Genomic DNA, 27,391 nt, shown 5'->3' on the forward strand with positions numbered 1-27,391 from the left:
TTTTGCAATACCGTTTTTTCAGATACGGTAAACGTATATTCTGAATTATATATACCTAGATACGTTCACCGTCTAAGATCACATTAGGAATTTTGTTACGGTAATCATGACTTTGATGATAGTATTCGCGAACGTTGGTACTCATGGTAATCGCGAACCTTATTTTCTTAAAAATAACATTGGATGTTATCTGAATAGCGTTATGGTGAACGATGTGCAGTTTCGCCTTTCGACCGATAATGTGAATTTAGACGGTGAACGTATCTATATAATTCAGAAAGACGATATTGCAAAAAGTTGAAAAGTCACCGTAAAAGACATCGGAGATTATATTATATATGTCGATTGAGTATAATGTCAAATTTTCCTCTATGCTACCCTTCATTAAGTATGCGATGCATTATGTCCTGGGTAAAATAAACATAGCTTAATATTACAATTTATAATATTTATTGTCTTGAATCATAAACAAAATAGGCGTTGCATGGGTACATATTGCGTGCTACGAATTTCAGTATGCATTAAATACTGGAACATATAAATAGAATATGAATAAATTCGTTATTCATTTACGTACCATGTTAAGTACCTTCCTGTTTTATTCATACACAGCGCACAACGTCGATTATCTTACAGATTGTGCAGCTTTTCTTACGTCTAATTTTAATCTGGATTCGCGCAAAAACGGCAAGAGAGCTTTTCCGAAATGAAAGGGTAATAAGCATGTTTTACATATATTCGTATCCGTTTTGTTCTATTATGCCAGAGAATCTCATGACAATTTCATATAAAACATTAAAAATTTATATCTCGGGTTTAGTTAATTAACAAAATTGTAAAATTGTACTTGTGACCGTTTCATCCCCAGCTCCGCAATGTATTTTCACGACGTTGTTTGCGGGAAAGACGATGCTTTTTCGGCCTGTTTGTTAAATCACGGAGAGAGAGATTTCATATTGAATTATTCTTATTACCACACTCTTATAATATATGTATATAGTACCTCTTTAATAATAAGTAATACTAACATAAGTATATCAGAAGGCTGTCACTTTCCGAGCGACGAGAGAGTCATAAGATGGCCGCTAATTCTCAAAGCGTACTCGCGATTATTTCCGGAATCCTCGTCCTTCCGATCGATCGCTCGGACAATCGCAGTCAAACCAATTTCATGGCTGAAACTCGAAGCTGTTACTGTAAAAATAGACGACGACAAAACCAGCTCGATTGCACGACTGCCGAATGGACGGCTAAAATACGTCGCGATATTTCTACCCGATTACTATCCGAGACTATAAACGAATCACCACCACCGGCAGACCAACGGAAATCGATACTCGTGTCAGACTCGATCTACGGGTTGCCGTTCTCTCGACGTGGGGGGATATAATGTGAAAAGGGTGTGCGCGGTCAGTAATGAAATAAATACGCGCAGATCGCACGAGAGCCTCCTCGGTCGGTCCTTCTGAAATAAGCTAATAAAAATATAGCCACCAGAAATCCCACGGTTTTATACATATACTTATACATCGATCCGCGCGAGTTCGCCTAATATGATCAACGCAATGTGACGCGTGAAATTGATTGCGAAATGTGTGCTGATGAAACGTGAAACTGCACGCGAAATGTGCATTTTACGATTAAATAAATAGGGAGATTGGATTAAGGAAAATTAATTAAGATCTCTTCGTCGTATCACCGGTCGCGACGATTATCCGCAATGATGATGCCATGGATTAAATAATATTCGCGGACAGGATGATAGGACGCGAAGACGCGTTAAATCCTAACGTTAACGATGACGATAAAAGGAACGTGGTCCATCGATGCCGCGAAACGGTCCGAACCAAGTCGGACTGAACCAATTACGAATCCTGATCACCCCATTCGAATTCCTCGCCGGAAGTAACCTCTTCGATTTGCGGTCCATCCTCAGCCGCCGTCGGTCCCGTTTGCGGCTTACTTTCGGCCCCTTCTGGCTCCTCGACGAAAGGATCTTCGATTATCTCGGGCTCCTCTTCGTGGACATTCTCTTCCTCGACCTGAAAGGCAAATTTCTTGTGATTCAACTCGTTCAGCGATATTTCGGGAAAATCTTCTCTCTTCAACTATTGATTCTTGAATGAGTTCGAACTCGAACTCCTTTCTCCACAGAAATTCAGTAAGTTATTTGGACACGAAGTTACTAAATATATATCTGATTTTAAAATAACAATGCTTAGAATGATCTAATCTTAACATTTTTGTGCAGATATTGTTTAGATGAATTTAGAATAATTTAGAATTGTTCACATTGAATAAAAGTCGACAATTTGAAAGAAAATTAGGTACAGCTTTTCACGATGCTTAAGTGATTGCTTACCCGTGTTTCGTCATCCGTGGTAACATCGCAAGGCTTCTCTTCCTTCTCTTGATCGGTTATTTCGCCAAGATCCGCCGGCTCCTCGGTACAGATGTCTTTATTTTCATTAGCTTCAAGCTGCGTGACGTCCGTCTCTTCTTGCTCTTGCTTTTGATTTTGAATTTCTTCGAGATGCTCCTCGACTATCAATCGTTCTTGCTCCTGTATGAGTGATTCGAGATTCGCCTGGTTGATTAATCTATTAACAGAGAATGAATTAGATTCCAAAATGACGTACAAAAAATATGATATAAATATTAATTTTCAGATAAATATAAATCCATGTATATTTTTTGTCAGTTTAGACCGCTTCTTAAAAGTTGTATAATTTTAATCATTATGTATTAGTTATTAATCGTTAATTGTTTTTATAAGTATCTTCGTTTTATTCTATCTTTGTTTTAATTATTCTCAATCGACAATAAAAAAAAACTTACTTTATGCAGAGAGATTCTTTTTTAAGGGCGATTCGTGAATCACTTATTGGGAGCTTTCTTCTAAATAACGAGCTTACCTTTCCCCCTCTTCTATTCTCTCCACTTCCTCGCGTTCAGCTTGTAACTTTGCCTCTTCCGCCTTTCTCTCGGCTTCCTGCTGTTCGATTTCTAGTATCTGGCTAAGCTCGGCTTTCCGTTCCTGCGCAAGTTGCAGTGCCTCCCACGCTTTCTTCTCCTCCATCTCGAGCTGCAGCCGTTCCTCCTCCGCGGCCTTCCGCCTCTCCTCTTCCGATCTTCAAAACAAAGTTATTCGCAATTGGCAAAATTATCCGCGGATAATTAAATGTCGCGACATTTGAATAAAATTTATATGAATTATAATGAAAATAACGTGTAATAAAGTCACGAATTATACTATTTGGAATCGCTAATTCGAAAAACATGCCGATGTGCGTGTATGTATGTGCTTGCGTATAAGAAAAGCTATCCATCAAGTTTTTTAATGAAGCTTGCATTCCATATTTTTCGGTGCGCGTTTCTCCCATATTTTGCAAGATAAAACTATAAACCGCGTGAATGCGAATACTTTTTACAGGAAAGTTTTGTGTTGAAAAATCTAAAATATTTTTGTTGCATCTAAAATTATCAATATCACCGACATACTAATGCAAACTTGAAATTAGGACAGCTGCTGTCACTGTACATCAATTTCAATTATCTTAGAAATAATAATAAGTATTTTATCATTCTTTATGTTTAAAATTTACGGGATTTATTATATAAAAATTGAATATTTTTTTACAATTGATTATTACAAGTCAGTATGTTTTTGAACCGAATGACATTTTTCGAACATCGAGCGAAGGTCAGATATTTGGCGAGTCGATTGTCGATTACCGCGGGTCATATAGCAGATTATTTGGCCGAGTACAATGCTAATGTTATGCAAAACGATCGCATTTATATAGCAAGCGATTAGCTCGTTCTGTTGGCGCGTATCGTTCTTAGACGAAGATCACTTACTGCGCTTCTCGAGCCGCTTTAGCAAGGTACGCCTCGGCCCTCCTTACGGCATCTTCCTTATCTTGTTTCACTGCAACATAGTTTCATTAATATCGATGATGGAGATACTATTTCATGGCGAAAATTCACGACGCGTGTTTAATGCTATAAGTGATGCTGAAATTTTATTCTTATATTTATCAATTTTGATTTATCGATGAGTGAACACAAAATTAAGAATATCTTAAAGAATACTCAAATATCGATATAAAATCAATTTTGCCATTTTATTAATTAAATACTTGGATTATATCGAAGTGCTATTAATATTAATATTCATATTAATTTCGCAGCCTTCGTTTAATGAATTAAAATTGATGCTATTAGAGAGATAGCCTTCAGATACAGCTCCGAAATTAGAACCTTTACATTCAAAAGTGCGTTAAAAATGCATCGTGAATGCAGAAGTTTATTTACGGCGATTATATCTACTTCTAATACCGACATTATCTTGCGTGAAATACCATAATTTTGAATAGGATTGTCACGAAAACAGAAGACACTTTACGGGGAAATCTTGACGTCATTTTTACGAGGAAGACATTTATCACGAAAACGGGCGAGAGAGACACTGGACGCTATCTAGACTAGACACATTCATTCACGTGCGATCGATACGGGAGATGCTGTTAACAACGACGCAGACCAACGATCGACTCTCTGCCTACCCTGACCGATACCAAAAGGTATATACCGTTTGCGTGACAGGCTCGTTTCCGGTATGGAATATTTCCGGCCCGCGGTACCGATCGATATATCAACGTACCCTTCTCTTCCTTAGCTTCGTCACTTACGGCCTCCGCACTTTCGGTCGGCGCTTCCTCCGCGACCGGTTCTGTCGGCGCTTCTGGCTCTGCTATCGACTCTGAAACAGGCTGTGATTCCTGCACGGGCTCGGGCTCCGGTTCCTTTATGATTTCTGGTTCTTTCACGGGTTCCGGCGCAGGTTCTGGCGCAGGTTCCGGCGCAGGTTCTGTTTTAGGTTCGGCCGCCTTCGCGGATTTGGCCAATTTTGCCGCTTTCGATCCCTTCGCTGGTTTCGAAGGTTTCACAGGTTCCGCAACTAAATCCGGTTCTTTCACAGGTTCCGCAACTGACTCCGGTTCTTTCACAGGTTCCGCAACTGGTTCCGGTTCTTTCACAGGTTCGGGTACAAGTTCAGGCATTGATTCGGGTTCTCTTATCGGCTCTTTCTCCGGCTCCGGTTTCTTTTTCGCTTTTTTCTCTGGTTTCGCATCCGATTCCGGAGCAGGAGCTACGATGTGTAGGGATAAACATGAACGACAAATGACACAAGGAAATTGATCTGGATTTTGCCACTTTATATGGAGACTTACTTTTTTGTTCCTGGCTTGTTGAGTCGTAGCCTAATGCGCGTACTAAAAATTGTGAGAAGATGTTAGACGTGGGATACAAAAGAAAGGGCACAGTAAAACATTACTCAATTATGAAAACATACAAAAATGATGATTAAAATTCGAGTTGCTAAGCGAGAGTGACCCAATTCAAGAATAACTTCATTTTATTGACGAATTTATCATAAAGTCATTGAATTAACCAACTTGAAATTTTAATATACACATAATTTAATACTCAACTTTAATGTACAAAAGAAATAAATTATTTATAATTTGCTATTTCACGAATATTTATAAAATAATAAAAGACGTTATATATAATTCAGATATATTTATGTTTCTGCAATAATATTTGTATAAATGTTAAATAATTTTGTTATAAAAATTAATAATGTAACCTTATATTTTATCGAATTTTTTTTTTTACATTCTTGTATTCTCTCGTCAGTTTTTATAATAGAAATATAATATGTATAAAAATATGAAGGTATGGCATGTGAAAGTAATTTTATTCGATATTTACGTGATTCATATGACATTAAAAGTTATTTTTTTGTAAAAACGTCCCCACGATCGCGACCTTTTCTACTGGACTTTACTCTTTTGTTATCTCAAAAAGGATTACTTCGTGTGTGCTTACTGACCCTTTCGCATCTCTCGTTCTGTCATTGGTTGACCGGGAGCTGTGGGGTACATGAAACATAAAGGATCGATTAGCGACAAAGGATCTTTTTAAAGCTCGCGACATAAATCCAACGAAGCGATAAAGACTTCACAGAGAACGTGATATTAGAAAGCTATTACTGTGATTATATACAACATCAATGTGAAAAGCAGTTGATGAGGCATGTTCGTTAGTTAATTACAGATCATCTAAGACAAAAGTGCACGATTTTATGTACATATATGCGGAGATATATGCGACGAATGAATAAAAAAGAGAAATTAATTATACTAATATATGAGCTATTATAACAGATGAAAGCATTCTGAGGATTAAGGATGAATTGTCGAGCGCATTTTCGATGACGCGAAAATATCGCATACGTCGATGTCTTATCGTCAATGAAGTCGGCAATTAATGAGATCACAATTTTCGTCTTTTCTCGTGAAGATGATTCATTGGTCGTCACGATTCGTTTAGCGTGACGTCCGATTAGAGATCACACTCGGTCACATCTATAGCGATTGATTTGTCGGATTTTTATCTCTGAAATCAGATACTTATAATCATATATTTTACAATCAAATTAAATCAAGTTAAGTAACTCTTCATATTCTAACGTCGATTTAAGCCATTAAATTATACATTGCGTCAGAAATTAGAGCAATGAGTTTTAAGAAAGTAATTATTAAATGCATTCTGATCGAAAACTTTCATTAAAATTCAAATTATTCTGTCCAAAGAAAATGTATTTTTTAAACAGAATTTTTTAAATATATTGAGAAAGAATTATTCAGGATAATTTGTTTTTTCAAGAGCGTTAATCTTAATGAATTCCTCAAATAGTGGATTTCAGAGACAAAACGAGACGTCGTTGGTTGTTAAACTACGAAGCACATATGAAGAAGCTTACCTCGGAAACAGTGTACTTATTCGTTACGCAGCTCACCTACGTTTCCATTATTCTCTCGTGCAAAGTAAAGTAATTGACTTGGAGACTCTCGCTTCCATCGGACATTATTATTTTATTCGTATGTTTTTTTTTTGGTTGCTATCTCTCAAGCACGAACAAAACAAGATTTACAAAATTGAAACAGTGACATCATAATGCCATACGTGCAACATTGGATTAGTGTCTACATTTTTATCTCTTCGTATGTTTTATTTTCTCTAATGAACGCGCGCAGGTCTCGCGATTTTTTTTGTCGCATTAATTCAATCAATTTGCTCCTGTCTCTTTATCGCACTCTGCTTTTTTTTTCTTTTGTGTTCGTTTCACTCCGTAAATCGCATCGATTGAGCACGATCATTTCGATAGTCACGACAATTTTACACGCCCGTCGCAATTTCATTAAAGTCCATCGAGTAAAAATTGAATGAAGAATGTTCGGAAAATACAGCACGTTCTATGATTATTGCGAATATCGGCATATTGGACTTTAATGAAGCTGGACGACGAGCACACGACCGGAATAGAAGAAAGGAAAAATAAATAAGCGGAGACGGATATTAGATTTTTTCGATCATGACTATCTCCGATAGTCGCGCGCAGTAAAATAATTCCGTTTAAAGAGGGTTTTTTTGCCAGGTTTGCGAACCAAATATAAAACTGTGTTTAAAAAACTGAAAGAGAAAAAATTTTAAAAGTGAAATATGCAAACTCTTCCTGTCGTTTAATTGTCATAATAAAATTAAAAATAAAAATAAAACGCTGATTGATATTAAATTTGTATAAAGTTATACCATAGCGGCGAAAATCTTAGCAATTCTTGCACAGTTTTTGCAATAATTTTATTTCAGAATTGAGATATTTTATTATTGAAATGAAAGTTTATACAATTTAATTCAATTTCATGAGATCGTATTTGTGTTCGTATAATCTAGTTTGGTTCCGAAAAATTTATTCTTCTCTTTATCACTATTTCTCTGCAGATTTTGTTGCTAATTTCGAATTCGTTATTATTTTTAACATAAATTTCATCGACACCATGTTATCTGTAACTTTTTTTTTTACATTTTAATAATTTAGAACTCATTGACGTAAGGCTTATACTTTAAAAATTCGAAGGATAAATTCATAAAAAGATTAAGAGTTCGCTTTCGGTTTGCAATCCTGCAGCTTCCGCATATCGTAAGATGCCTGCTGTATCTTTTCGCGCGCGAATACGTAACTTCCGGAACGTTAAAGCGGACGGTATCGGCCACAGTTCGTGTGATGATGAACGACGAAGTCGAAGTCACTCCTCGGCGGCGGCCTCCTCCTCTTCCTCCTCTTCGCTTTTCTTGCTCGGCTTCTGGTACAGCTCCGGCACCTTCTCCCTCCAACCCTTGCCTGAAACGTTCAAAAAAGCCGCACTGCTTCCTCTCTCTCATTTTTGCTCTTATCCGCGAGCGCCGCAAAATTCTGCTTTTTGGCGCGTGATCCCAGTCTGTGATGTTCCGCCTGGAGTCCCCGTCGTGTAAATGTCTTGCTCTCTCTCGTTCCTTCGTTTCTTTTGATTTGGCTCACGATTTTCTTTTTGGTCACTATGTCGTTTTCCCTGTGTTTTCCGGTCACCGCAACAAAAAATAGCGATAGGTCCGTTGGTTCGCAAAAAAAGGATGCGAACCGCCGCCGAATCGATGGATCGATCTCACCGGTATAGCCGATGATTGAGTCAATCGTCCCGGAAAAGAGCATATATAACTCGATCTTTTTGTGAATAAATAAGAAAAATAATTACTTACAATTGATTTATATTTCGAAAATATATGATTGATTTAGATTTTGTCACACAAATTGCATAGTGAAAGAAAATATTTAATGATAATTAAAACTGAAATTAACATTTATGCTCTTACCGCAAAGATCAATTCAATCGCGTGTTCTTTCCTCAGAATAATAATAATAATAATAAAAACGCGCTGTATTATCGTATCGGATATCGCATGACGGGGTGGTTATCAAAAACGGATGCGGGGTACGTGGGGGGTAAGTGTGTACGTTGCTGTTGTACGATTAGACACAATACTATCGAACAGTAATGCAGCCACGACAAAAAAAGACGTACAAAAAAGAAAGACCAATTGTTGTGTGACCAACAATAAAACAGCAAAAAATACCAGAGAAACACACGTGCTCGCTAGCACAAACAAAAGTTTTCAGACAGTGTAAACCAGAGGTGCCAGCCAATCCAAGAAAGGGGATGAAAAAAAATAGAGAAACGAGAGGGCGTGGGGCGAGGGCGGTGGTGGAACGAGAAAAAAAATAGACAAAAAGAGAGTTGCACACAACGGCGTCGTGGGGCCGTCTTTTATTTTTCCAAATCTATTAAAAATCGTGTCTTGAGCTGCGAGAACGTAGCGTAGCTATTTTTTTTTATTTCTGCGAAAATAATCATCTGTTCCCCCAATGAAGATATCACAATACCGGGATTTACAAAAATATAATCACATCATATTATCACGAGTTGCAATTTTAGTCGAAATCAATTTTAATGCGTTATTCAAAATTTAGATAAATTAAATCATAATTACAAATAAAAATTAAAATTATCGTACATGTAATCTTTCTTTGAAGAATTTTTCGCTCCGTTCTCGTCAGTCTCGCGCCTCTAACTACGTGCTTCGTGTGCGGATCACCATGTATAATATTGTATAACATCGTCAAGATCGTTCTCGGGACCGTTCTCGCACAGCGTTTCATTCTCGAAGAGCAATATATCTCTTCGAGGGTGAAGCGCGCATCGCGATACGATCCCCGTCCTCGTTGTCGTCATCGTCATCGTCGTCCTCGTCACCGTGACGGATTACTCACAGGCAGTCGCGGCCGCCTGACGGTTCTTGCTGTAGTAGCTGAGGAAGTTGACGTCGTTGCGGATGTCGGCCGGCCGAAGGTCCGCGACTTTGTAGTACGGTCTTCTGACGGACTGCGGATTGCCGGCGACGTACTTGATGCACGCCAGAGTGCCGAAGGTGCCCCGCTCAGGCACATCGTACCAGTTCAGATGATCGACTTGCTTCTTCGCGTTGCTGCGGCCGCTGAGCAGCCGGCGAACGTAATCGTGGTTGCGCATACGTTCCGGCACGATCTGCTCGAGGAAGTCGCTGGAAATCGCGAAAAGATCGCTGATTATCTCCAATGCGAAAATGACAAACGCTATTCTGTCACTCGAAAGCATAAATTCTCGAAAACCATGAAGAATATAAATAATAAAGCTTATTTAATTATGCTTTGGGATATTTTTGTACTTTTATCTCCGAGTCGCAGAATTATTTTGATTATTCTTATTCTGAAATATCAATTGGTTTATTTAGCATAAAGAGGTGAATGCGTTAAATTTCCTTTTTCTAACGACTAAAAGCTGATTCAAATGATTTTAATGCCAGAAATCGATCAATTTTATTAAGTAATTAGTTGCACACCATTTCATTTCCGTCGGATACCTTGCCACTGCCCTTGGCACGAACACGTGGACACGTCGAAGAAGAGAATCCACTTTCGCACGAATATCCCTTGTCTCATCGTCGAAAAGCTGCGAAGAGACATATGTGAAACGTTACTTGTATGAACGAGTCGATCAATCTCTCGCATGCACTCAGAGAGCTTGATCATCGTAAACTAAAGCGAATTATTTTTCGAGCCTTTTCACCACGAATTTAAGGGTAGGTACTTGATAATGATCGTCTGATGTCTTAACTCCGATTTTTTAATATGCTATTAATTATACATTAAATAAGGAATCAGATTTAATTATGTTGATAAATTGCGACAAAAATAATATTAGATCTTTTATTTTTTTAAATCCAATATACTTATTGGACAAAAATGAAAAAGATAAGTGGAAAACGATTCAAAATTATTAGCCGCAACTTCGGATCTGTTGTGAAAGACGATGAACACATAACAACGACGCGATTCCGCCCCGTGGTGTTCGACGCAAACGAACGTTGATGAAAAATAACGACGATGACGATGGGAATGACGACGATGATCTTCATGAGCAATGGCGATGATATACAAATCTTACCATATGTATTTATGATGATTTAGATCAGAGAGAGAAAGAGAGAGAGAGAGAGAGAGGGAGAGTGATATTAGACTAGCTGCCGGACTTACTATGTTGTCTCGGGAATTTAGGTATTCTTCAGTGTAGGATCGGGATGACAGCCTCGGCAGGTAGCGTATCCTGTTGAGCTCAGCTGCGAGGATGCTGGGCCGCACGCGCGATCGCACCCTTATCGGTACCATCGCGCCGGAGTAGTACACATGATGGATCGGCGAGTGAACTATGGTGACGAGCCTCTTGTGTGCCATGTATGGCATATGAGGAACGCTCCTCAACTGGAGGCAACGAACGTCTCGTTTTTACTAATCGCGCTCGCCTGGCAGCGGCGAGCTGCGAAGCGGATATCTCGCTGCGAGCCAAAATGCCAAGCGGTTTACTCTTTCGGTGACGGTTAAATTGTGTGTGTAAAGTAGAAGAAAATTGTCTAATTCGAACCAGTTAAGAAGTCGGAATGATGAATTTCCTTAAGCTTTTGCTTGGAAACTTATTTAAGGCGATTATCAGAGAAAGAAAAAATTATTTTCTCGAAAGACAAAATATCTGTGGATCCAGTAATCCGAGTATTCAGAAATTAAATCTGTGCATTACGTAAATGAAAAATTCTGCGGGACTTTTTATTTTAAATAGATATTTTATTAATATTTATAATTATTATTAATATTTTCTGTATTAATAAAACGCCGTCACCAAAAGATTAGAAATAGCAAAGCGAAGCATTCGATGCGTTCCAGCGATGAGTAGCGACATACCAAATGATCGATACGCAAACGAAAGGTTTCAACGCGTAATTATATTAGGAAGCTTTTTAAACATATATATGGGCACGGTCATCTGTCAATGACGGCAATGGGGATTAAGCAATGCGTTACATTACCTTGAATCACGCACGATACCGTGAAGATGAATATTACTGCGATGAGGTAGCGCTTTAGAATTAGTAAACATCGAGATCTGAAATTAATTAATGCGAGACGTATGAAATTAATTAGCGTGAGAGCGGCAAAGCGTCGTTACATCTATTTCACAAGTGCTTTTTCTAGAATTATTGACAAACTTTGCGTAACATCCTGTTGATGCCATAATATGCAATATAGAAGTTAAACATAGATTATACATATAGAAAAATCATAAAACTCGAACATGAAACAAATTATATATTTAATATCATCGCGAGATGTTATTGCTATCGAACGCAGGTAAATCAAATGAGTGATCGACGTTCCTTTCGATTACATGCATATATATGTATACACATATAACTTCTTTTTAAGTTTTAAAATTCTCATAAATTATTAAATTTCAAAAATCTGAACTTAAACTGGAAAGTTCCATTTGGATAATTTATGTCATATTTTTAATTTAAGTTATTTCACGTATAAAATTACTTGAACTTTACTAATTGTATTTATCAAATTCTATTCGTATTACTTTCACACTGATTCACTTATATTTTATATTTTAGTTATATTTTTTGCGAATGCAGTTATTTGCGAAAGACAATGTCGATCCAGTTTTTAAATCACGCAAAGAGGTATCAGTCGATTCTGATTTGCGTCGAGAATATTAAGCAATATTAATCCTTTGGGATTCAAAAATTCCTGAAAGCTTTTTTTTTTATTCTCTTAAAATCGAATTGTATTGTTCGATTAAGAAATAATCTCTTCAGCGAGACAATTAGAATTCAATAATTTAAAATCAAGTGCAAGTTTTTTACTTGTTTTTTCAACAACAAAAAATTGGAAACTAAGTTTTATGCTTCGCTGGGTTCTACATCTCGCGTAAATCCTAAATCGAGATGGAAGTACGAGATCTAGAAAATCTGCGACGCGAAAAATCAGAATCGACGATCGCACCTGTTGCGCTTCCGGTGACGAAAGTCGAGCATTTGCCCGCGCACTACGATCGTATACCATCAGCAGATGGAAGTACCTACCTGGATGACGCCGGAGAGCGGTATGACGTCGATAATGGGTCGATACTGCACCGCGTTTACAGACACGGGGAGGGTATTTTATATATATATATATATATTTTTTTTTTATTTTATCCGTCGAGATTTCCAACGATGGCGGCACCGATGGCGGCGGCAGTGATGGCGTAGGCGGCGGCGACGAGGAACGAGGAGTCACATGTGAGGGGCAGAGTAAATAGAAAGAAGAACAACTCGGTTAGTGACTCTCGGCTGACATCTGCGTATCGTTCTTTCTTCTTCGTTCTCGTTTTACCCTCGCTATCCCGTTTGCCTCGCCCTCGCTTTACGCTTTTTCGCGGAGTCTCGAGTGGGGCATAGATTAGGAGGGATGAGAAAAGGGTCACCGGGGAGGAAGTGAAAAAGAGAGAAAAGGTCACATGAAGGCTCGTATGCCGCGACGGATTTCTTTTCGTGACTGACGCCCGAGATAATCGACTTGGCCAATTGTCGCGTTGTGTGTCTATCGAGATGACGACGGCGACGACGCTGATGACGGCGATGATGATGATGATGATGATGATAATAATGATGATGATGATGATGACGATGACGATGACGATGATAATGACGATGAATGTTGTTAGTTACGGTTAATAGAGCTTACTTCGCGATAAGACTGCCGGATGGAAAGCAATTCTTCTTCATATTTTACTACGACGTCACACAGAATAACCATAATTTCAGGAGACAAGATAATATAATCCGATCTTAACTCTCCAAAAATATTGCAGCATATAAATCACTATACAATATACATTTAAATAACTATCAGCGAAAATTAAGTTATTCCTCTTTCTCCGTACTATTTTAGAAAAGTTCAAATATCAATTTTAAAACAATTTAATTGAGGACCTTTTAAATTTAATATTAATAAATAACGTGATGTTATTGTATCACGTCAGGTCAATTCGTAAAGAATTAAATAAAGCTTTCTATTATTATTCCATATATATTTCTTTATAATTAAATCCTCATATTATCTCAAGAGTTGATATATCGCGCGCGCGTCGCTCTCGAATAAGAAGCTCCCACAAGAACTATTTCTTTATCCACGTTGTGTTGCTTTTTCCGCATTTTCTGAGATTATGATTGCCTGGTGTAAATAATGCGATAAACATCTCGCAGAACGGCGCATTTCTATAGAAATATCGGGACGACACAAGCTGCCCGATCGACACTCTACTCTAGAAATATGATTCACGAAAAACGCTCACTCGGCTGTACGAAAAAAATAAAAATAAAAACATCCCCAAGGGAAAGGGAAGGCATATATCTGGCATATCGCGAGTTAGGATGGAGCAGATATTAGAGGGCGGACATTCAACACACAAACAATTTGCGCAAGGCAGCGTTCGATTCGCAATTTAAAGCGTCGACGTCAATTCGCATAGGATGGATACAAATCTTTACAGTGCTGTTTTATTTGCGATTTATTGCCGTGGTTGTTTACAACTTTCGCGCTGCGCGCCAAGCGCGAAATTCCGGAGAGCTCGTCCGAAATTCATGATTTACAAAGGTCGGATGTACATACATGATATATTTTTAGGAGATCGAAAACCGCCTGCTCTCCATATCGCCAGCGCGCCGATTATCGCACGAATTACTAAAACTCGATAAAAATACCAACGCGATAGCTCTGCTTATTGCTTTCGCTATTAGCTCATAGCGACTAGCTCATAATTTATCTCTAAATGCAACTGCGGGATGCTCTATCTCCAGCTCGGGCTACGGCAACAGCGGTAATTACAACGGTAATTACAACAGGGTGATAACATCAAGAATATCGGGGGTTTTTCTGCCGATCCGCTGGTGCACATTCAAAGCGCGAAAATCCTCCTCCGTTTTTTCATCAGACATTTTTAAGAAAATCAAGCGTACAAAACTGACACGAGGAGAGAAACAAAAAGGAATTCTGGATCGGCATGCGACAAAAAGACGATATTCCGCTTTTATCGATCTCGACGACCAAATCAATATTCATTTTCAGTTCAATAAACAAATTTATATAGCGAAGCGATCTTGTTGCGAAGAAGAAAGTACATTTATTCAATACACTTTACGCGCGCTTGTCGTTACTGCCACTAGATTTAACTTCGCAATCTCTACCGAGAGGAAATCTCCGTCGACGACTCGTAAGATCGAACTTTGTAATTTTCGTCGAAAGGGGAAGTCTCCGTCATCGATGGATATCTCCTTTAAGGCGTTTTCCAAATGGCATGATTCGATTTCCGCGTATTTTTCGCGTATCAGGTTTTACTAATACCGCAAGACGTGTTTGCGACTACGTGTTCTTCAGCGCGATACGACGAACAGATGTGCCGCGAATAGCGGAGTCGGCGGCGTTTCAAGTCGGAAATGATGTATCATTCACGTCTCGTGCGTTGAGATATCGCAGACTCGCGCTGTTTCGTTTCGTTTCGGTATCGTCGAAAATTCGCCCGGTGCGGTGCGGAGAGAATCTGGAAAGTCGTCGAGATCGATGAGAGCGGAAGAAGCGCGATCGGCGTGAGGGGGATATGCCGGGGATTTAGACGCGGTAGGAGTAATGGCGATAGCTGGTGCCGCCGGGCAAACGACCGGAAGCGGTGGACTCGTAGGAGGAGCGATAGCTCCCGGGGCCGCCGCCGGACGATGTCCTGGACGACCTCTCGGTCGAGTACGAGCCGTACGGGCCGCTCTCCCTCTTGATGACGCTCTCCTGGCTCTGGGTGGTCCTCTGAGGACGGCCGCTATACGGGTCCGTGGAGCTGCTCGAGCTGGTGTTGGTGTACGAATAGTTGTACTGCTCTTGGGCGGACCTCAGCCCGGTCTCCGGATAGTCACGGACCACGTAGTGGCGAGGCGTCTACGGATTCGGGGTTAGATCAAGGTCAACGACATGGAGGAGAACAGGCTCGCCTTCGGAAAAACGGGAGCGGCGCCCGTCGACGAGTAACGGCGACTTGATTTTTGCACCCGGCACGCGACATTGTCGACAAAATATTGTCTAGGAATCGTTCGCGGATCGCCCAGATTATCAATGATTAAAAGAAAAATTATTAGGTATAGGGAAATTATGTTGATGGAAATTAATGTTGAAAAATTACATTTACAATTAGTGAAATTTTATAAAATGACTTTGATTTTATGATGTAAATTTCTACAGATTTTTTTTCGTTTATTTAAGCCGTACAGGGCGTGAATATCGTATAAAAATTATATGCCAGACATTATTCTCGTCTCAGGACGATCCCCGCGGTTCTCCATCCGCGGGCCGCAAGTGGATTATCGGATCGGGAGATAGGGTTGCATTAAAGAAATGTACAGAATCTATTCATAATGTGAGGTCTCATGATCGATTTATCTGATCGGAGAACAGGTTGATATTAAGACATTATAATTTTTAAGCGAAGACTTTCTCTTCAATAAGATAATCAAAATTTTATCTTTGATTTAATTTTCAGACTTTATCTCTGATTTAATTTAATAGACCTGTAGTCTGAACTTTACTGTAGAAAAAATATTTAATATTGAAACTTGAAAAATTGCGGAACAAAAATTAAATTAAATCAATGGATAAAGGATCTGTGGATGAAAAATTGTCCACTAAAACAATAAGTCTGGAACATGTTATATCATGTAGAACCTACATTTTTTTTCAGCCGTATAACGTTGCCCTTTTTTGTTTTACAAACTTTTCTTTCCTTCCGTTATTTTCCTCTTTCTCACGTGTTTCACGACAATATCAGATCCTCGTCTTCCTAAAATATCATTTGGCCCTGTTCTCCGGTCGAGAGAGACGCGCGACATGCGGAGGCGAGAGACGTGGAAGGTGGAAGGTGGGCGAACAGGTGCATCGCTGCATGCGTCGTCTGGCTCGACGGTGTCCGTAACTACTCGCGCTACTCGCGAATAATTAACCCGCGTCGCCGCGCGGGGAGTAACGTACTCGCGCACTGCCAGTTCATCTATTCCGAGAGGGAGAGATTCGCGAAGTCGTTTCTCATCTCCGTGGACGAAGTTTGGCCGGTAATGCCGGCCAGATGGCCGGCTGGGCTTGCGGCCAGATAAGGAGAAAGTTGGCGGGATCCAGACGACACTGGAACCCGCTGGGCTTTATACGAGCGCGATTAACCCTTTGCTGTATTATTTCACGCCAACAAGATACAACATCCACCGTTCGTAGTTTGAACTCCCGGAATAATTCTAACTATAATTACTAACTATATTTATTTTTTCGATTATATAAATGAAACGTACAATTATCACGTCTGCAGGACGAGGGCGCTAAGAGTTCTTATTTTAATTTTAATTTTAGTTTTCTGATTTTTATTTTTATTTTCAAATCGGTAAAATGACGCAAAACGAAAAATATCTTTGTCTTTCTGAGACGCGGATCTACTATACTTTTACACCTCGCATTAATTAATTTCATCAGTCGCGTGATTTAGATAAAGGTCAACGTATTAATGGTGAACGACGACGAATTACGGTGCAAAGGGTTAAGAGACGCATGAGAGGTGGAAGTTGAAAATGAGGGACACATGACGTGAGGGATTTTTTTTTTCTCGTCACTCATACACAGAGGCGGAAGTATGATGGAACTCGGCGACATGTTCGGCGGATAATAGTATGTATCGATCTATCTGTAGACACACAACGTGCGGGCCAATTATAAACGCGGAGCGGTATGTAACATATGCATTAATAATGTCTCCTTGCCGAAATATTCAGGACACTCCGAGCGTTGGGCAACGATACGCGGCCCTCGCCAAGAAACGCGCGTGGGTAACATTTGCGGTACATGTGTGCGTTGGCGTGACAGGTGTACGTGTGTACGTGGGTGAGAATATGTTCCACGCGTCGATGTCCCGCCACGTGTGCGTTCGGTGTCCCGTGCCGAAACTTCTTCGACCTTCTTCGAGCGTGAAACTTCGTGGCGGATTGCGTTAACGCTTCGTTGAACTTAATTACGGTTTAATCGAAGTCGCTCGATTAGTCGGGCACGTTCTCGCGATTGCAATACGACACGGAGAAGGAATTTAACGCCGATACGAAGCTTCGATACGAATTCGACGACGAACGAGGCACTAAATAGAATTTAATTGCAAATTCAGCTGCGAATCGGTGTTTTTTTTTGTTTCGCTAAAGCTTGAGAGGACTCGCGAGATTCTTTTATATTTTATGATGAAATATGAATAGAGCGAGGTAAGTTCTTTGCACTCGTATAATCGCGGAATGTCGTCCTCCTGCGGATTCTTTTCGCAAGTAAGACCGCCGCTTTGGTCGCGCAGTTTGCGACGCGACTATGTAAATTAATGTCAAACAACTTAGTGTAGTCCATACAAGGCAATTAGCTCTCGGCAAGGGTCAAAAGTCAGAGCGCCGTTCAAACATATAATCAAGATATTATAGAGGTCAATATGTTTTTTCGCGATCACGAAATCTTAATAAACCACTAAACGATGCTTGTCAACGTTTAAGCATTTAATAGGTAAGTATATATTTTTGTTATATCTGGAGCTCAGAGCTGATGATAATGGGAGAAGAAAAGAGGAGAAGGTTTAATCAAGACCGATGATTACAACCGCGCGTGATTACGCTAGATGCGAAGGGATTAATTAAACGAGAATTTAATTAATCTGGGGTATTTCGTTAACACAGTTTCGCGACAAACAGGCTTGATAAACTCTCTGTAGAGTGACATCATAGCTTTATTCGTCTTGTATACATGCATGAATTATGTATCCGCTCACGCTAACGAAGAATAAGTTCGAATAATCCGTTTGATGAGTCGAACAAGTAATTATGAGTCATTACGATACCCGCGGAAATGTATTCGCGATGCGGAGTCCCACGGGCGTTTTACGTAATTGTTATTAACGTGGTCGTTTGGGCTGTGATTTCCCAAGAAGTGGGATCGTCATTTTCGAAATTTATCACGAGCAGATTGAAAGATGCGTTGAACGCTTTTTCCGGCGCGCCAGTTCTTCTATGAAAAAGCGTGACTACAAGAATTCTCGCGCCGTGAACTCGCGTCAGAAATCGTAAATCGGAGATGATCAGTAAATGTCGAGGCTTTTTTATATTCTCACGTTATTCTCATTTTATTCTCTTCACAAACAATCGGTGAGAAAAAATCGCTACCAATCGCCTTGGAAGTGTGACGACCGGTGTTTAAATGTGAAGACACCCTTCTAAGCTACATCCAGAAAATCTAATCGTCATTAAAATAAAATACTAATCTGAGAAACTCCTACAAGTAAATTTAACATTCCGGAGTATAAATATTTTCGTGTAAAAACTGATCGGCTAAGGCCTGACTAGCTAAATCTGACGCTAATTCGCTATCAAAGATACGAGCACAATAGAAATAGCAAATACAATGTTACGTACGTAACGATCATCAGAGGAAATCAGTTAACGTTAAGACATCGAACTATATAATGTAATAATTCTCGCTTTGTATCTTTATCGCGGAGGCGATTCATGCTAAAAATGTGTGTCCCATAAAAACGTCGATATTAATTTCATCCTTCCGAAGAGTGTCCACGAAACATGCAACATCCTCGTCATCTGTCTTTCTTTCTTCTCGGTTCTCGTCGTTAGAATCGGTACCAGGACGGCGTCTGCAGAGCCAGCAAGATCTTGGTGCGGCCAGTGGCAGGCGTAGTGGCGTGCCTGACCTTGCTGGACGGCCGTGCGAGCACGCCCTTTTCGAAAACGTGGCCGCGAGTGGCCAGCTCGGCGGCGGCGTCTAGGCCGACCTTCGAAACGGCACCACCGTCCACCAGCTGCCGAACATGATCCTCCCTGGCGACGTCCTTGCCGCGCACTACGCCCTCCTTGTCCGGCAGGGTGGCGTACTGATAGAATTCCTCGCGCGGGTCCAGCTTCTTGCGGCCCCACACGGTGAACGGCTCCGGCACCAGCGACGGTCGCGGCACAAGCGGCACCTTCTCCCACGGGAAATAGTCCTGCTTCTTAACTTCCGTATTCTGCAAATTCGAGCCCGGCAAAGGGTCCCGGGTCAGGATCACTAGTTCTCGAGCCGTTGCCCGTTATATTGATCAATCAAGGGCGATTAGCCACCGCTCAGTTCTCGAGCCTCTCGCGATCCGCAGAGTGATTCCACTCGTATCGCACGCAGAGTCTTGGAGTTTATCCGTGTGTGACAAGATTTTCCAAGTTCGCCAAGCAGTTGCTCACCGACGTCTTCGAGCTTCCACACTACCCTCCTACTACTGCCGCGTCTGTTCTCTTTGTTAAACCGCGACCGTCGTCATGGTACCGTTCGTTACTTATGTGAAATAAGCATAAATGTAAATGCGAAAGCGACGTAATCTTAGCCCATTTGACAGCACGAGCTAGGCTCGTAGTCGATGACTCGAACTAAAACAAGTACCGGTCGATTGGGTTAAGGAAATTAATAATGTATAATATTTTGTAATTTTTAAAAATTTAATAGTCTCTCTGTATCAATAGGAAGTATTTGTTTTGTGAATAAGCATATCTTTCCTATTCTCGTTGAATTAATGAAAATTCTAAAAGAGTCGCGATTCCGAGAATCTTAGAATTTTAAGTTTCAAGAAAACTTGAAATTTCGAAAATGGACGAAATATCAGGAAAACATAATCGGCTTCATTCAAACCGCGAAAATCTAAGTTCTTGAAAATAGATATTAATTTAAGATATAATTAGGATTAAGGTGAAACAAATCATAAGTCCAAGCATTTTAATTCAAAGAAACCAGAACTTTATTGTTTTTTCTTTCATTTATATTATGTATTTACATGTATACACATACATATATTATGATAAGTAAAAATCAATTATTAACAAAGTATGTAAATATTAAAATTAAGTCATTGACATATTGATTTATCACATAATTCCAACTTCTGTCTTCTGTTCTTCTTATAACTCATTCTCACAAAATGTCACTTTCGTGCCATTGTGAACCGAAATAATAAAAAATATCGGGATGATTTTAGAGATTCGATCAGATTGGATCAGGTTTTAAGACAGTAGACATTTTTATAAGCTATGGTACATCCAGATCGTATCATATATATTTGAATGAATAAATACTACAATCGGTAATATAAATAGTTATGCTCCAAACAATATTTGAAAGAAAATTCAGAAAGCCTTGAAAACGTTTTTAAAAGTTTAAAATGTCTTTTACTTAAAATCCTGAAGACATCTTTAAAAAACGTGCCAAAGGCACGCGTAACATCGAAGAATGGTGCTTCAAGAGTTTGACAGTCAAGCACTCATGATCGCCCCCGCGAATTCCTAAGTGTTGATCATCTTTAGAATGTTAGACGCGCTTACGCACGGTTAACAAAAACAACAGAAATACGTCATCGTTATAATCTTACGCTTTCTTAAAAATAGCTCCCTTCTGTTATAGTACCTACTTTGCAATAACGACGCAAACATACATGTTTATTTAGATTTGCCAGGTTGTATCTAAAACTCAATGCCGTGTTATTAACATAGTTTACATATGATAATTAATTGATTGGGAATTTTGCAAAGAGAGAAATATATGAAATATACTAGACGCACAACGTGTTTATTAAATAATATATAAATAAATGTTATATGCTATTCTGTTTTTAGGTCATTAACCAGACATTAACATATTATTTGTGGACTTGTAAAACAACGTAATGTATATTACAAATTATTTCGTTTGGCAGCAGGATAAAAAATTCTCTATTTTTGTACTATATAGAAAATAGCATGGAGAGAGAAAATTCGTTTTAGATATACACCATTGAAAATAACATAAAATCAAGGAGATCGCATCTTCCAAGTATAATTTTTTTTTACTTATCCTACCCTAATAAAAGAGAGCTGATATCGAAACTTTGCCGACCCTTTTTATTTTCTCAGTCTACCATAAGGGTGGAGAAGTGGCGGTATCTTTTAAAGTAGTAATAAACTACACTTGTCGGACAGCCAAAGGTCGTCTCGCGCGTAAGAAAAGCCCAAATTCCCATAACATTCGTCATCATTCCGTTTTCCTGGCGGGTCGTAAAGACGTCGTCGTAAAACGGCGCGACGTAGCCGGAGCGGCAGATATCATTTATCCCCGTAGATCCCGATATAGACTTGCGAGATGTTTTATAAAGACGTGCATCGATGTAAGATATTAAACCACTCGAAGCAGTCTCGGTCTCTGACATAAAGAATGTATCTTGCCTTAAAAATACCCTTCCGCCCAATTTCGCGCACATTATATATTTATAAACATATCCGATTTAGATAGAGAAATAAAATAGAGAGTAAAATAAAGGATTATACATATTATAAAGATTATATATGTATGAATATATGATGTGCGTGAAATTGGGCGGAAGAATATTTCCAAAATAAGATAGGTACATTCTTCATGTCAGAGACCGAAATTATATGTAATATACGAGCGAGTTCGCGGAAACTAAAATACTTAAATATGACCTCTCTCTCGCTGTCCGTTTGGAAATTTTTTTAATCATTTACGTAGATGATCATTTATATCATGACTATATGCATTTTTTTTATATGTCTAGATAATTCTGGATTACCGAATTGAAACCGTTTTCCATATTAGATAATTTTCTATATCAGAAATTTCGGAGGCAGATCATTATTGACTCAACACTCCACGGGGATTTGATACGGATCGGCAAGGAGATGACGCCTTGCACAGATGTATCCGCGTGCTGGCGGGCGGGCGTATATGAATTCTCGCGTCGACGAAAATCCGACGGTGGGCGTCGGCGTCGTGCCGTCGGTGCGTCTAAATTAGGGCAGAGTAACGCAACACCGATTCTCCCCTCGAGTCGCGAGAACGCGGAGCGGCGGCAACGTCTTAATAATCGTCACGGACGATAATCTGGAAGGCGTCCTACGCGCGCGATTCCTCGTAGCTGAGTAGCACCTAATTTTGCAGCGCGTCGATATCGGGGGGGGGGGGGAATTTCGAGTGCCAAATCTAATGCCAAAATGTTATGTTTGCATTGTCGTCATAATCGTAATCATAATACAACCGCAATCGTACAATTACTACGTTACGGTCGTCGCTATAAATATACACGATTGTATATAATCATAGGCTTAATTGTGATTTAAAATAGTTACAACGTTATTGCAATTGCAATTGCAGTGTTATTGCTGTAATCTACTTTCCAAACCAGGAAATCAACAAATTAGTGTTACATTGTGCGTATATGTAGCAATATTGTGCGAATTACTCTACTGATTTAAAACGCTACGGGATTCATTTGAAAAATACTGTTGAGTTGTATTCGAAGTTATATACCGTCCCTTTAATTTCTTTGCGGATGATGGCGCCAAAACGCTCATCCATTCTGCGGAGCGCGATTTTAATCTTTATAAATAGACACGTATTAAGCACGAGCGACTCGTGCCAGTATCAGACAACGCGGATAGCGTCGTATAGCGGCTCGATATCTTGTCAAACTCTCGGAACGCGTGATCTAAATGAGAAAACCTGAAGATTTTCGCGCCTTGGAGATTCGCGCCCCGGGCAAAAAGCGCAGGATAAAACCGGCAGGAGCCGTCTAACATCAGAAAATCCAAAACCATTATAAATAGAGCTGCCGGAGAGCAGGGAATTACAGAACGGAAGCTATTCATAGCGTTGCAGCCATTTTCCGGGACTTGGTCGTGTTAAACTTAGACGACCGCGCGACCCAGCGAATCTCAAATCCGCGTCGACAGAAAAATGTATTTGGCCGACGATCCGAATCGGGAGCTCTGAGCAGGATTCGGCAGAATACGTTTATTAGAGACTTTACATCGAAAAATGATGTTCGTGCGACGGAGTTTGCGTCGCAGTTCGAAACGCGGCAGGTTCGCTTTTATAGTCGCCAAAATGTCTGCGATATCACGATATCGACGATGCAGATTTGCATTTTTCAAATCGCGAGATTTATTTTCCTTGATATTTTTGACGGACGAAAATATATGGAATAAAATTACGCGGATAAATGATGATTAAGGCTCGTAATTGTTATGGGTATTTGTGGAAAATCTCGTTTTTAATTGATAATCATTTTATCTCAAATTGAAAAACTTTCTGCTCTTAAAGTCATTGCTTTTTATAACGGAATCTATTTTTTTCGAGTTTTTAAATAAAAACTTCGCAATAACATTTCATGATTTTTTAAACATCTATTAGCAGTATTAGCAATCTTTTAACTTTTAAGCAGATTATTGACAATTTGTGACTGTCATTTTAACGTTATTAACGGCGACTCGGATGCGAAGAATTTACGTTCAGCTGTCATGAGCCGAGAACTAAACATAATTTTCGGATGGACAATTTTCTTCATAAGAACAATTTCCAATCAACCTTGTGCCATTTATCTCGCTACTTTCAGCTGTGTTTTTATCGCCGGACTGATGATCAATGACAATCCCTAAAGCTAACCCAGATTTCCGATCCCTCGACGATTCTAGCTATGCCTAGACAAAGCCTCTCGCCAAATAGTAACGGAGTCGAACCTCTGATGAGTAAAATTAATAACGTCCATTTATAAAGAAAAAATGTAGATATATAGTATATCTCTGCAGAATGTTTCTTAAGGCTTGGATATAAAAGCAATTCCTCGCGATACTATATTTATAAAAAAGCTATATAAATCAGTAAATGTTATATTTAAAAAGTAAATTTTTTAAAACCTTTATCTTCAATTTGGGGTCAGCAATTTATGAAAGATATCTTTATGTACGTAATATTTCCAAAACGATTAAGAATCTATCACAAAATGACAATATCAATTTTAAAAGGTACCATGTTGTCGCAGCACTCTCTGCTTTCACCGCATTTAATTAGCGTTATTGAATTCATTCGATGATAATCACCGAAGTATTGTCTACCAACATCATTCAATCAACATATCAAATATCTACCGTTTGTTAGAAATTCGTGTCGGACAATGGTTTTCTCGTCGCAACGGCTCGAGTTGCGATTAGCACAAACGGTATGCGGCGAGTCCTGTCGCACGCACACGATAATTCCCCCGATTGTTGCGGGGTCATGGACGTGAACAACGTATAACCATGGAACAAGAACTAATGCTGTCTCTTGAACTCAAGAGTAGCGTCCAGGAGTAGCCGTACTAAACACGTACAAAAAGAGACACAAAAATAAATCACAAGTGCGAGAAGGGCCCTTACACGAATCCACTGGATTCACGCCTACTTACAACCCTCCCTACGAGTATAAGTATACCACTTGAAAGAACAATAAAAAATTTGAAAAGAAAAGCAAGGACTGTGAGGGATTTGTTTCGCGGGATTGATTTCCGAGCTCAAACGTGGGTACGATTTAACGCTATGTCGTTTTGTAAGAATATATGCGGTCTCTGAAGTTTCCGAAAGCTTCCCCGACATACCTCCCTACACCCTTCCGATCTTCCCGACCGAAGGGTGACCGTTCTCCGGGACACCGAGTGCACGCGCTCTCGAGCACAGGAGCGGTAGTATAGTAGTAGTGGTAATATAGTAGTGACAGTAATATAGTAGTAGTAAATTTGGTAGTACAGTGCTAGTATAGTAGTAATAGTGGTGAACACAGTGGTCGGAGTGAAGTGTGGAAGTCGAGATCTGTCTCGGCGGTAATTTTTTTTTTTTCCGGTGAGTCGCGGCGTCGAGCTCGACGACGAACAAGCAACGACGAGGACGCGAGGCCCTCGAGGACGGAGAACAAGTCGGAGAGAACAAGTAAATTTCGAGGTTGTTTCTGGTCGCGCCGCTCGCTCTCCGTCGTCGATCGACCTCGTCGACGAACCGCGGATGGGGGGATAAGGGAATCAAGTGCCAAGTCCTCACTCGTCGCTTCGCGCGCACCTTCGACGTCTCACGGGAAGATTGTTCGGTCGTGACCGACAGCAGCGAAATCGCGACCGGCCGAATGCGGGTCAACGGGTTACTCTTATTTATCCCCCCGGCAAGATTCTACCTCGCGCGGACGGAATCAACCCTTCACTCGCGATTCTCGTCTTCTTTTTTTAGACGCGCATCCTCCTCAGACGAAGAGCGTTATTAACGTTCTTTATCATTTAAGATTAAAGATCTTAAGTGAGATTAAATTTTAAATTAGATTACATCTCTTAAAACTAACTTTGGAACTAAATGAATACTAAATGAATATGAAAATAATATTCAATAATTGTGAAAATGGAAAATAAAAAATCTTATTCACCGACATCGCGAGGAAAGGGTTAACAAGCTTTAGAATGAATATTTATTAAGAAACTGATGACCGTTGTTTACACAAATTTTGATATTTTGACAAGTATTAAAATATTCAAAATTGTAAGTCATTCAATGACATTAATTTTAATTTTCTTCTATTGAGGTGCTACTTTTAATAGATATACCGAGAAATTAATATTGATCAAAGAAATAAAAAATACATAATTAAAAAATGCATCAAAAATATTACCAAAAATATTTTTTATTAAATTTTTTATAACGATTGCTCCAAAGATAAATTTTTTTTAATTCGCAATCTACATCTCTTCGAAGGAAATCTGATTCAACTATTTAATTTACGCCGCGGGCAAATCATCGTCGTCATATCGCGTGTCATAAATAAAACGCTGACTCCATCCAGCGATCGCGCGCAATAATTACCCCGTCAATCATCGATTAATTATTTAACCCGTTGTGACCCGAATCGATTATTTCTCTCTGGACCGATTTTTCTCGTGGCGTTAAAACCGCACACTTCAACATATTCGAACGTGATCCTTGCTTTGTCACTGAAAATCACGACATACGTGTATGACATCTACTCTTTCACAGATCTACGTTATCAGATCAACAAAGCATTCCCAATATTGAACACCGATTAAAAACGGATTAATCCTCGCGAAGAGAAAGCGTCGATGCGCTGATTGTGAGAGATACCAGTGAGACGTCGGCGCGGTCCAGCGAGATCATATACGGGGGTGCCGAGTGAGTCTGGCGGTTACTGGGGATGGTACACTTCCTGTCGCAAACGGGGCTCTCTCTCTTTCTCGACGTTAGTTTGCCACGTGTAGCAAAAACATTATTAAGACATACTTCCAGCCCGCTCTTTCGCTTGGCGCAAGAAAAAACAACTCCAGAGTCTCAGGATACTGACCGTGACGGTGTAGGAAGAGACGAGCGGCCGCGAGTAGGGTCGCCGGGTCGTGTAGAAGTCGCTCTCATAAACCATGGTCGCTGCTGGCCTTTACGGTTCGCTCTCAAGGGTACCGTTAAATTCGTCGATCGAAAAATCGGGCGCGCTAACGGGTCGTTTTCTTCTTTTTTTTTTCTTTTCGTGCACGCGTGCGAAAGGGGTAGGACACGCGACGACGATGCGGCCGCGATGGAGGTTCGTACGATTCTGCTTCCCCGAGCGTCGGCACCGCTTCTTCTTCTTCTTCTTCGTCCGGACTCTCCTCTCCTCGGCGTGTGC

The 27,391-nt window shown here is 39.9% G+C and overlaps 1 protein-coding gene across 7 annotated transcripts; it reads right to left on the reverse strand.

Moving 5' to 3' along the window:
• Positions 1-433: 433 nt before the first annotated feature.
• LOC139822336 (uncharacterized) lies at positions 434-27,391 on the reverse strand. 7 transcript variants are annotated; one of them, XM_071793970.1, is made up of 12 exons: positions 27,074-27,388; positions 12,904-12,948; positions 11,021-11,245; positions 10,327-10,436; positions 9,719-10,008; positions 5,903-5,941; positions 5,238-5,279; positions 4,667-5,155; positions 3,862-3,931; positions 2,916-3,131; positions 2,363-2,600; positions 434-2,042 (listed from the first exon to the last, which is right to left on the reverse strand). In XM_071793970.1, exons 1-12 carry the CDS (start codon positions 27,146-27,148, stop codon positions 1,866-1,868), a joined length of 2,016 nt encoding a protein of 671 aa, XP_071650071.1. In that variant the 5' UTR covers positions 27,149-27,388; the 3' UTR covers positions 434-1,865. The 7 variants fall into 7 exon arrangements, with proteins under 7 accessions (XP_071650071.1, XP_071650072.1, XP_071650075.1 ...); XM_071793971.1 differs by having other exon boundaries at positions 10,348-10,436; positions 27,074-27,386; XM_071793974.1 differs by lacking the exon at positions 27,074-27,388 and adding an exon at positions 13,196-15,474.

Source organism: Temnothorax longispinosus, chromosome 11 (assembly GCF_030848805.1).
Source record: "Temnothorax longispinosus isolate EJ_2023e chromosome 11, Tlon_JGU_v1, whole genome shotgun sequence".
Lineage (NCBI taxonomy): Eukaryota > Metazoa > Arthropoda > Insecta > Hymenoptera > Formicidae > Temnothorax > Temnothorax longispinosus.